Source organism: Zea mays, chromosome 7 (genome assembly GCF_902167145.1).
Source record: "Zea mays cultivar B73 chromosome 7, Zm-B73-REFERENCE-NAM-5.0, whole genome shotgun sequence".
NCBI classification, from domain to species: domain Eukaryota; kingdom Viridiplantae; phylum Streptophyta; class Magnoliopsida; order Poales; family Poaceae; genus Zea; species Zea mays.
Window position 1 is genome coordinate 72728905 of NC_050102.1, and position 12488 is coordinate 72741392.

Consider the following 12488-nt stretch of genomic DNA (forward strand, 5'->3'; position numbering starts at 1 on the left):
ACGAAGAATGTATGTTCTAATTATAATTTAAACGGGGATAAGGATCCCCGTCATAGATTTATTCCCGTAGGGTATGGAGATGGAAAAAACATCGCTGCAAGCGTTCATGGAGAATCCCGTGAATTTTTTTTATTGCAGGAACGGGTATAAAGAGTTTTCCTCGACAGAAAATTTTCCATTGCTATCCCTATTTTCGAGCCACAGAAACAGGCTTGAGTCAGACTTGTTCTAACCGACGAGTTCTTCGAGCCAGTTCGTCGAGCTCAATCTTTTTTTTCCGTGTCTAAACTGCAGCTGTCCAAAACCATCCACAAAAGCTGCCTAAAATTCAATTCAGAAACTAGCTTGAACATTGGTAATTTATAGATGACCCAGAACTCAGAAAAATAAAGGGTAAAATAAACGCTTTGAAAGAGCCAGGATTACAGCGTGTAGAGCTTACAGAATGACTCAGAAATGTTACACGTAATAAAAACAACTTAAAACACGAATGCTCGTACTTCATATTGAGTGGCAACGCTGATACAAAACTCTGAACAACCACTAATCACGGTCTTCATCTCAAACAATTCGGCAAACATCAACATTTCAGTGTCTGCAAAACTCTGAACAAGAAATACTCCGTCTGATTTTAGGAATCCTTTTGGTCAAATTTTTTCTAACATTGACTAGCATCACAACATATTTCATTTAAAAGGTCATAGTTTCATAGAAATTATTGTAACATGTCTACTGTCGTACATACATTGAAACAGAGAGAGTTGCTCACAAGACATAACTGTGCACTACTTCAGTCCATTGCCCATTTCCCAACTACTCTTTCTTTCGCAGACATTCCAGCCTTTTCTTTCACAGGCACTCCAGCCACATTGCTAAGGCCAAGGGTACTTGACTTTGGTCCAGACCTTTCAACCAATGCGCCCTGGAAAACACAGTAAGCTATGAAGGAGAGTATGCGCCGAATCTGCCGCAGCACAAGCAACAACGAATTGATAACAGAAGCCACCAGTATATTGAAGTTTGCAATCAGGAAAAACTGCAACACAAATTGAACAATATACTTAGCAGACATTTAGGCTGGGAGCTAAAACAATGTAACAAGGTTATTTTGTTTTACCGCCGCGATAATGCCAAGGATTGTAAGAACAGTTTGTTTTGCTGCATCCCAGAAACCTCCACCAGTAAGCCGCCTAAACCAGCTGCCTCCTCCTGACCATCCTCCACCACAAGCAGCAGGATCTCTAGGGTAGCCCCTTTGCCTCCTTTCAATTTCCACACCCCATTTGTCAAACTCAGCCTTCTTCCCTAGGGCATTTTCCAGTGCTTTCCTAGCTTCATCCTGTAGGGAAAATAGTAATTTGATCCTGCAGACTACTTAGTCCGATAAGTAATAGTGCCTTTTTTATTTACAAAATAAAGTAGTACAAGAAGAAAAGGGAGTACTAAAGTCAGGTTTGGTTCGCTAGCTAAGTTGCCACACTTTGCCTAACTTTTGTGTCTAAGGTTAGTTATTCAATTTGGACGACTAACCTTAGTCAAAGTGTGTCACATTTAGCCACAAACCAAACAAACCCTAAATCCTTGCACTTTACAGTTTTGCTATGGCAGGGTTATCCAACTTCCAAGGATCAGTGAACGAAGGTGCAATTAACAAGTAGAAAAAAGTTTCCTCATCACAATTTATTCTATTACTAGGTCAGTACCCGTGCGTTGCAACGGGAACATATAATACCATGATAACTTATATACAAAATGTGTCTTATATTGTTATAAGAAAATATTTCATAATTCATTTGTGATCCTAGCCATACATAAATTTTGTTATTTTAATTTAGTTGTTTCACTACTACATTGCAACCATCAATATCATGCAGACTTCGATATCTGTCATGATTTGCATGGTCTCATTATTGGAGAGCACGTGCCACACCTGCCGGTAGAAGTTCCGTCGTACATCGTTAGTCATCAGGCACGCACCACCATACACGCTTGCTTAAACAAAAAAATGCAAGTGTGTGTTTGCGAAGAGAATTAAAGGCAGGCTGGCACAAAAGGTACCCCGACAATGGCGAGTGGTTATTGTTGTCGGTCCACCTCTGCTCACCTCCGGTGTCGAGATGACGCCACAATTCTTGATATAATAGTCGTCGAACGCGCGCGATATGGTGAGTACCGATCACTCTTGGCTGGGCTGCCAAATGAAGTGCACCCCGGGCTCATCAGCGAGGTAGTACACCTGGTCGTTGCACCACCGGATGTGCTACTCCTCTACATACATCTTGTTCGAGGACACTCACACAACAATAACAATGGTCGTCATTCCAGCGCACAAGAATTCATGGCCGGTCAGTAGCGACTTACGTGGCAGGTTAGGCTTCAGGTGGATAATGAGCTAGACGGCGTGATGGCGTCGTCGTAGGTTGTGATGCCCAGAACAACCCGAGAGTCGTCGACATTGGCGACGGCCATGAGGTCCCCATGTTTGACGATGGACAGCGCGGTGCAGCCGCTCTGGACCACGTCCAAGCGGCGGCTGCGCCGGAGCTTGCCGTACACAGCGGCGCATGGGCCATGTAGGACTGCTTCCAGAGGTCGAAATGGCAGTCGCCAAGTTTCTTCTCGTCGTCGGTGAGCGACGCCAACGCGAGCGCCTCGTGCTAGTGGTGTTTGTTCGGGGTTTCCAAGTAAGAAACATGGATTCATCTTTGGCATTGGTTTATGAAAATGATTTATAAGTTAGATCCATGGAAAAATATTACCAAGAATAAATGTTACACATGCAAAAAAAAGTATTTAAGTTGAAAACATTATTCAAACAAAAGAAATTGCATGCAAGGCTCTTCTTTAAATACTACTCACTCAATCCAAAAATATAATTTAATAATCTCAGTGATACTTATCTACTACTACACATTGTGCAAGGGTAGCAGGTGGGCTTCGGGAGAGATGTATTATATGTTTTTACTATAATAGATGTAGACATAAACACACATGTGGTGTAGTGGTAGCTATAAACACATTTATTTGAGAGATCACGGGTTCGAATCCCCTTGGAGCCTGTTTTTTTAATTTAATTTTAGCTAGGTGTGGGATGCACGTGGGAATGAGAATAGACTTTGTGGGAGGGAGAATGAGAAAGACACGTGATAGCCGGGAATGGAAATGTAAATGAGCTTTGCAGGGAGGGGGAATGAGAAAGACAGGCAGCTAGGAATGGGAATGGGCTTTGCAGTGAGGACAGAATGGGAATGACAGAACACGGAATGAGGCAGCCTACCCCTTACCGTCTTAATAGGTAGTAGAGACTATGCGGACATGTTACATCATCAGCATTATCTATATTCCAATAAGAAGCAAAGTAATAGGGTTTCCCAGCACTTTCATACTCATAGCTTTATTCTATAAGGAAGTTTGTGTTCAATTTAATCCAATATTTCGCGTAATTTTGGATTCTCTCAGAAATCAGCAGTGCTATCTAGTTCAATACAATCTTGCATATAAAAGTGACATTTTTTTTTGTATAATGAAAATCAGCATGGCATGCCAGAGGATCTCTGATTCCAAGAAAATGTACAGTTTTGCAACAACGGGGTTGCCTAAACATTACTTGTAATGGGTAAAGAGGGGTTGTCTAAACATAGCAGATTAATAAATACCGCAATACAATAACTTGATACTGTCTGCTGACACTACCGAATTCGGCATTATACACATCACCCTAAAAAATTAAAACAAGGGGTTCTTATCGAACAGGTGGTGTTCGTTTGAATAACAAATAGTGTAAACAAATTTAATCAATCCCATTTTCTACAGTGCTATGTGTTCAATCCCAGAGACAGACAAACTCAATGTGATATCCGGTGGATTATCGCCAGAGATCACCGGAGAGAAGAGAGAAGAAAGGGAAAGAACACAGGCAAGAGAAGCAGACAGAGGTATGAATATTTGGTTTCTGTTCTTCCATCCCTTCTTCAGCGCAGATATTTGCCTCTTATACGTGTGGCTGACCCGCCCACGAATACACGGCCACAATACGGCCCAATACCAGAGATTAACAAAGTCTAACAATTGAGATTACAAGGCCAAATCCGGCCCAACAGGATCCACTAAAACCAAACCTTGTCCGCATACCTCTCCTACCGCCAACTCAGTCATCCGCGACGGTGTTTGCCTGATCCTGATGCAGCACCGATGTGACAGTGCCCCCTCCAGAAGCACCAGCTGGTCCCCAGATGGATGAATTCGGGAACCTGGATTGCAGCACTGTATAATCCTCCCAGGAAGCCATCTCAACTGGAATTCCCTCCCATTTGATCAAAATTTGAGTAACTGCAGCTGATCCTTTCTTCACCAACCTCCTATCCAATATCCTTTCTGGATTGGGAGTCACATTTTCAGAAAAAGCTGTTGGTGGCAACTCAGTAAACACTGGAGTATAATCTGGAACATGTGTCTTGAGCTGAGACACATGAAACACTGGATGTATATTAGCAGATTCAGGCAACAATAGCTTGTAGGCAGCAGATCCCACTTTATCAACTATTTTGAATGGCCCGAAATATTTGAATGATAATTTGGCACAGGGTCTATAAGCCACTGAAACTTGTGCAAAAGGCTGCAACTTCAAGTAAACCAGATCTCCAATCTGAAACTGTCTAAAAGACCTATTCAGATCAGCATAATGCTTCATCCTGCTTTGAGCAGATGCCAAATTTGTCTTGATTACTTCCAAGAATTCCTGTCTTTGCTGCAAGGTGAGTTGAGCTTCTGAAGGATTCAAAGAGTCAGTGACAGGAATGCATCCCAAATTAGGCTCAACTCCATATAAAGCTTTAAATGGAGAACACTTTATAGAAGTATGATAGGATGTGTTGTACCACAACTCTGCTGAGTCTAACCATTTTGCCCACTGAGAAGGGGAATTGTGAACAGCACATCTCAAAAACATCTCCAAGCATTGATTCACACGCTCCGTTTGACCATCACTTTGGGGGTGGTATGCTGAACTGAGATGTAACTGAGTTCCAGACAATTTGAATAACTCTTGCCAAAATGTGCTGGTAAACACTTTATCCCTGTCTGAAACTATGGTATGAGGGAATCCATGTAGTTTAACCACTTGAGAGAAAAACAAGTGAGCAATGTGTGAAGCTGTGAAAGGATGTTTAACTGCTAAAAAATGGGCATATTTTGTCAAGCGATCCACAACCACTAAGATCACAGAATACCCATTGGATTTAGGTAGCCCTTCAATAAAATCCATGGACAAGTCTTGCCAGGAACTTTGGGGAATAGGCAAAGGCTGAAGCAGACCTGGGTACTTACAATGTTCGTGTTTAGCTTGTTGACACACGTGACATTGCCTCACAAATTGTTCCACATCAGCCTTGAGTCCATTCCAAAGAAATAACTTCTTCACCCTTTGATAGGTGGCCTGGATTCCTGAATGTCCTCCCAAAGGAGATGCATGAAAGGCTGAAATCAACTTTGTTTGCAGCCCCACATTTTGTCCCACTACAAGCCTGTTATTCTTGTAAATCAGCCCATTCTTCAATTCAAACCCTTGCTCATTTGGACTAGAGACAGCCAGTTCTGCCAATAGACTTTGAGCATGAGTATCCAACTCATAGGAATTTGTTATCTCCTGAAGCCACACAGGAGTTGTTGCAGAAATGGCCGACAATTCCATATTATGGGCCACTCTAGAAAGGGCATCTGCAGCTTTATTTTCTGCTCCCTTTTTATATTGTACTGAAAATTGCAGTCCGGCCAATTTGGTCATTGCTTTCTTCTGCATATCCGTTGCCAAAGTCTGATCCTGAAGATGACACAAACTTCTGTGATCAGTCCGAATCACAAAAGGTCCTCTACTCAGATAACATCTCCACTTCTCTACTGCCATTAATATTGCAAGAAATTCCTTCTCATAAGTTGACAGTTGGCTGTTCTTCACTCCTAAAGCTTTACTATAAAAAGCCACAGGATGTCCCTTTTGCGACAACACTGCTCCAATGCCAGTGTCACAAGCGTCAGTTTCAATGACAAATGTCTCACTGAAATTAGGTAAGGCAAGAACAGGAGTGGTAATCATAGCATCCTTCAAAGCCTCAAAGGCAGTTTGTGCTGATGGTGGCCATCCAAACTGTTTTTGTTGCAGCAGTACCGTCAGAGGTTTTGCCAGTATCCCATACCCCTTGACAAACTTCCTGTAATAGCCTGTGAGTCCCAAAAATCCTCTAAGTTCCGTGTGTGACTTTGGAGTAGGCCACCTTCTCATTGATTCTGTCTTAGAAGGGTCAGTTGACACACCTTTGTCTGAAATAATATGCCCCAAGTATTCTATTTGAGTGAGAGCAAAAGCACATTTGCTCCTTTTTGCATACAACTGATGTGTTTCTAATACTTGAAAAACTTGTTGTAGATGAACAACATGTGTCTCCAGTGAAGGGCTATACACCAATATATCATCCATAAAAATCAAGACACACTTCCTCATGAGTTGCTGAAATACAGCATTCATCAAACACTGAAATGTAGCTGGTGCATTTGTGAGACCAAATGGCATAACTCTAAATTGGAAGTGTCCATGGTGAGTCTTAAATGCTGTTTTCATTTCATCTTGGTCTGCCATTCTTATCTGATGAAAACCCGCAGCCATATCCAATTTGGAAAACACCTTGGCTCCTGCTAACTCATCAATAAACTCATCTATGATAGGCATAGGGAATTTGTTCTTCACTGTAATATCATTCAATTTTCTATAGTCCACACAAAATCTCCAACTCCCATCCTTCTTCTTAACCAACAAAACAGGAGAAGCAAAGGGGCTGACACTTCTAGTGATTGTTCCTGCTTGCAACATTTCCTGGACTTGCCTCTCAATCTCATCCTTCTGTAATGGTGAGTATCTATAGGGCCTTACATTCACAGGTGTAGTTCCAGGCAACAGAGAGATAGTATGATCATATTCTCTTGAGGGTGGTAAAGAATCTGGGGTTTTAAACACTTCCTTAAACTGGTCCAACACCTCTTGAACACACTCAGGGACTTGACCAGTGACTACCTTCAACTCTGGTGTCACTTGTTGTAGCAATGCAACTGCCCAAATTTCATTCCCCTTGTGCCACCTCTGGATTTGCTCATGGGATGCTTCTGGCAACAGAGCTGCAGATTTATTGCCCACCCCTTGCAGCCTGATTCTCACTCCTTCATAACTGAATTCCACCCATTTTCTATCCCAATCACATAACATGGGACTAAACTTTTCCAGCCAATCCATTCCCAGTACCATATCATATGCAGTGGCTGGTAACACAAATGCATCTACAGTAAAGGTTTTCCCACCACACCACCACTTCAATTGGACAACCTTCTTCTGGCAGTAGATGATCTGCTCATTTGCTACCTTCACTGCAACAGGCTCTATATTCTGAGTTTCACACCCAATCCTAGAACAGGCTAGCTCACTTATGAAAGTGTTAGAGCTGCCTGAATCCAACAACTGAAGGATTAACTGGTCCTTGATCAATGCTTGTATTCTCACACATCTTGGGTTGTTAGTGCCACTCATAGCATTGAGGGATACTGTCATACCATCATATGACTTATCTCCATTTGTCTCCAAATAATCCAATAGCTCATCTGAAAGTAAAGGTCCTCCATCTCCACCCTCCTCCAGAGAGATGCAGTTCAACAATGGTTGTACAGGAACCTTACACTTGTGGCCTGGCATGTATTTCTCCCCACATTTAAAACAAAGTCCATTTGCCCTCCTATAGTCCTTCAATTGTTTGGCCTTCCATAATTCTCCTTGAGACTCTGTACCTTCTTTGAAGCCCACTGGAGGAACCCCCTTTACTCCCACTGCTTTTCTTGTTCCTGCAGTGTGTCTGCTATGCAAACTCTCATGTTTCAAAGCTAGTTGAGCGGCCATAGCCACTGTTTTAGGAAATTGCATCTCCACCCCAACCTTCAACTCATGTTTGAGACCCAAAACAAATTGTGTCACCAAGAAGGTCTCACTCACAGCCTTGTCAAACAACCTAATGCAATAGACAAGTTTCTCAAATTGTGTCTTATATTCCAACACAGTCCCCGTCTGCCTTAGTGTTAACAATTCCAACATCCTGTCTGAATGTGTAGTAAGATCAAATTCATTCCGAATCTCCAACTTGAACTGAATCCAATCTACGAACCCGACAGAATCTCGAAATGATTGGTACCAGTGAGCAGCACGACCCTTAAGATGGAGAGAGGCAGCGCTTACTCTGAACTCCTCTGGAATCTGGTATAGCAGGAAGTAGGCTTCACAATTATCTATCCATACCCTAGCTTCTTCCCCTTCAAATACCGGGAAATCCCACTTGGGTAGCCAAGTCCTTCGGTGATGTTGATCCGACTCTATTCCTCTTCTGTTAACTTCTTCTTGTCCAAATCTTGCCTCCTCACCTGACGAATGGTTCCCTGAACCTCCTGTCGGATGAGACACATGAGGGGCGGTCTGGGATGTCTGGAAACTGGGTGGTATTGCCTGTGGATGAGCTCCCATCAACCCGTCACCAGTTCCTCCCCTCTGCGCGACGCTCCCTCCTCGGTTTGCATTCGCCACCACATTTGATAGTCGCGCTTGATCTTGGGATACCTGTGCCAGAGACTTCATGGAGAGATCCATTTTTGCCTGCACGTACTGTGTGATCTTCTCATGCTCCATCTGTCGCTTCTCCATCTCGGACATCTTGGTCGACAGCGTGTCCAACCCATCCATCTTCTTCGACAGCTCCATGAGAGTGGCAGTCGACGCCTCCCATGCTTGCTGGAACTTCTCAGTCAGCCTTTTCTCCACCTCTTCCATGGCTGCAACCACGTGACGCGCCTGAACAGATGGCCGACTTGGCGCCGTGATGTCTTCCCTGAGATGTCGCTCGACGACGATCGAAGTGTCGCCGGAAAATGCCTCTGATACCAGTTTGTGATATCCGGTGGATTATCGCCAGAGATCACCGGAGAGAAGAGAGAAGAAAGGGAAAGAACACAGGCAAGAGAAGCAGACAGAGGTATGAATATTTGGTTTCTGTTCTTCCATCCCTTCTTCAGCGCAGATATTTGCCTCTTATACGTGTGGCTGACCCGCCCACGAATACACGGCCACAATACGGCCCAATACCAGAGATTAACAAAGTCTAACAATTGAGATTACAAGGCCAAATCCGGCCCAACAGGATCCACTAAAACCAAACCTTGTCCGCATACCTCTCCTACCGCCAACTCAGTCATCCGCGACGGTGTTTGCCTGATCCTGATGCAGCACCGATGTGACACTCAACCCCCGGAGGCCAGAACCTGGGCCACATATGAAGACGGGAGTCCACGAAAATTGTTCCCAGATAAACCAAACGACCAACGAACCCCGAATTCGCGGGGCTACTCAATCAAGAGATGCATGCTGCGTTGCGCGCACCTGTTTCTTGCGGTTATCACCGCCAGAGAAGAGGCAGTACACGCGGCCGGCGCGGCCGCAGGATCGGCGATTAAGGCATCCAGGGATACTGGGGAATCGACCGGCATAGAAGGAGGTGAGGACTCCATCGCGGGGGAAGGCGCGGAGGCGAGCGGAAGGCGGAGGAGGCCGCGCAGGCGACATGGCTCGCTCGGTAGCTAGAGTGGCGTGGCCGCGTGGGTTTGTGTTACGGTGAAGGCTGCTTACACAACTGGGCTGGGCCTACTTTTTTTTTTTTTGCCTTCAGAGTCTGTTCTCGTGAACAAACTGTTAGGGCTAGTTTAAAAACTCAAATCCCCTTCGAGATTAGAGGGGATTAGAGAGAAAATTAGTTCATTTTCATCTCAACCCCCTCCAATCATGAAGGGGATTTGAGGTTCGTAAAGTAGCCCTTATGTGGTTTGTCCTATCTCCTGTGAGTTTGACAACAAAATCATGATACATAACATGTAATCTCAGCCAACAGATTTACCATATTTTACAATAGACACCACTATGATAATAAGAACACCACGATAATTATTCTTTGAACGTTTCATGCTAAAGAGCATGGCATCATGGATAACGACATCAAATCAGATGAACCAATATGCATCGATAGGAACAAGCAGCGCTAGGCTATGGATTTATCAGCTCAGGTGGAAGGTAAAAACACACAGTTTAGAGAATGACAAAGCAGACCAATCTTGTTCACTTGAATAGTAGACACAAAAACTTCCATTACTAATCATATCCTATAGCAAACTACACTATGGTTTCACGCCAGGAGCACAATAATTTACAACACACCATTTGACTTCCTCATATCTTGCTCTTTGGTTTCCTTGTATCGTGCTCTTAATGTATAGACATCATAACGATAATAAAGTCTTTTAATACTAAGAAAATTAACTTCTTAATGTAGGTATACAGATATAGATGGTTGTTCACGCGTTAATTTGCATCACACACCAAATCCATAATAAGAGCACCATTGTAGGAAACGGTGACGCCTAATAGGAGGCGGTGAATTAAGACTTTTAAAACTTCTTTCTAAACAAGGACACAAAATAATCCCTAAAACAAAACCTATGCAAATATCTAAACTAGATTGTGTAAACTAGGTTTTTGTCTATGTGTTGTTATCTCTACCTTAAAAGAAGTAATGCAACCTAAGTTCCAATCCTATATACACTAAGAATAATAAAGATTGTAACTTAGGTAAAGATAGTAAATGTGGATGATTAAAGAGCTAGTAGAGAAAGCAAACTCTCGTGGACGACGCTGGTTCTTTTACCGAGGTATCTGGAACCATGAAAGTTTCCAACTAATCCTCGTTGGTGCCCATATGCAAAGGGTAGCCCACGCGAGGGCCAAGCACCACGAATGAGTAACTCCATAGAGAGTCATGTGCCTTCTCCACACGCAAGTAGTGCTTCGCTTCCGGCCTCTTCTCGGACGCTCACCGCTGTCTTCACTATCGAGTTTCTGGTCGAAATGCCATGGGCCTCGTTCCCGGTACACAATGGCGGCCGTGATACAAACTCAATTGTCACGGTCTTGCAAGACTCTCGCCCTAGTCGGTACAATATTACAACGGCTCGCGCAAGAGCCGAGGGCTGTGGTGGGTTTTTATTACTTCACTCAACTAACTAGCATTACACTAGAGCAAGCGCAATGGCGGTCTAACTAGCCTAAGCACCTTGCAAAGCACCTATACTAATCACCAGATGAATCTCTTATGCACTTGTGTGTTGGACCTTAGAAATGTGCCTCTATGCCTATGATATGTTTCTTGTGCTCCACACACTTCAAATTGCCAGTTGGAGGGGTATAAATAGCCTCCCCCTCAAATAGAGCTGTTGGACAAAAAGTAGCAGTTTCTATCATTGGGTGCACCAGACAGTTCGGTGCACACCGAACATGTCTGGTGCTCTGGCCACATCAGCCGATCGTTGGAAGTAGCCATTGCTGAGCCTCTGCCGACCATGAGCTTGACTTTCCGCTGCACACCAAATTATCTGGTGGCTAGCTTCCTGAGAGCCTATTTGTAGAGCTCTCTATGTTGAATGTCTGGTTTACACCGGATTGTCCGGTCCCTCTGTCCGGTGCACACCAGACATGTCCGGTGCGCCAACACAACACCGAATGTCAGCCCCTTTTCTTGTATTCTTCAATCTTTTTCATTAGGCTCTTTTGGTCTTGAGTCTTGGACTTGTGCTTGATATTTGTTGATCTTCTAAGTATCTTTTAGGTCTTCTTTTTAGGTGTTGCATCCTCAGAGCTTCAGTCTAATCCTCTTCGTATCCTATGAACTACAAAGCACAAACACTTGGGAAACATTAGTCCATAAGGTTATGTTGATCATCAAACACCAAAATCATTTAGCCAAATGGCACGAGGTCCATTTTCCTTATAATATCCCCTTTTTGGTGGTTGATGACAACACAACCAAAGAAAGCAAATATAACAAATCATTGAGTGAAAAATGCAATCTACTTGCTAGAATGCATGAATGTCCCCCTCAATGTGAGATTATGGACTTAAGGCTCCCCATAACTCCATAAAATCCACATACTTCCTATTTTGGACCAAAAACAATATAAGCAACCATTTGTAAAGATAAAAATTTTAAATTTGGTGGTTTAGGTATTTGATATACTTTGAATTGCTTTGGTCCCTAAAGCTTCGCCCCCTTTGGAATCAAACAACAAAAACAAAGACATTAAAAGCATATAAGAAGAAATTAAAAGACGTGCCCTTTAAAATGATTACTCCCGCTAAAAGAGAGCTCTCCCCCTTTGAAAGAGTATTCTCCCCCTTTGTATGGAAGAAGACATACTCCCCCTGTTGTAGATACTCTACTTAGGAAAAACACATGAAAAAGAGAGGGAACAAGACATGATTGAATAGACTAACTCCTAGGTAAAAGATATATTTTAACAACATATGCATATATGGCAACATTGTGGTGGAACCGCCTAGATTATTCCAGCTTAAGTGCTTGGGTCTT

General features: G+C 43.3%; 1 protein-coding gene across 7 annotated transcripts; it reads right to left on the minus strand.

Moving 5' to 3' along the window:
- Positions 1-479: 479 nt before the first annotated feature.
- On the minus strand, positions 480-9967 carry LOC111589729 (transposon Tf2-1 polyprotein). Of its 7 annotated transcripts, none has more exons than XR_002748843.2 (4): positions 9458-9967; positions 4132-9339; positions 1118-1339; positions 480-1036 (listed from the first exon to the last, which is right to left on the minus strand). XR_002748843.2 is itself a non-coding variant. In XM_023300593.2 (3 exons), the coding sequence occupies exons 1-3, from the start codon at positions 9638-9640 to the stop codon at positions 791-793; spliced, it is 537 nt and encodes a 178-aa protein (XP_023156361.1). In that variant the 5' UTR covers positions 9641-9967; the 3' UTR covers positions 480-790. The 7 variants fall into 7 exon arrangements, 4 of the variants coding, with proteins under 4 accessions (XP_023156361.1, XP_023156359.1, XP_023156360.1 ...); XR_002748844.2 differs by having other exon boundaries at positions 480-922; positions 1118-1364; XR_002748842.2 differs by having other exon boundaries at positions 1118-1364.
- Positions 9968-12488: the final 2521 nt, after the last annotated feature.

Bases quoted from the DNA above. Each gene is read 5' to 3' on its own strand.
- LOC111589729 (XM_023300590.2), bottom strand. From the start codon at position 8,851: ATGGAAGAGGTGGAGAAAAGGCTGACTGAGAAGTTCCAGCAAGCATGG.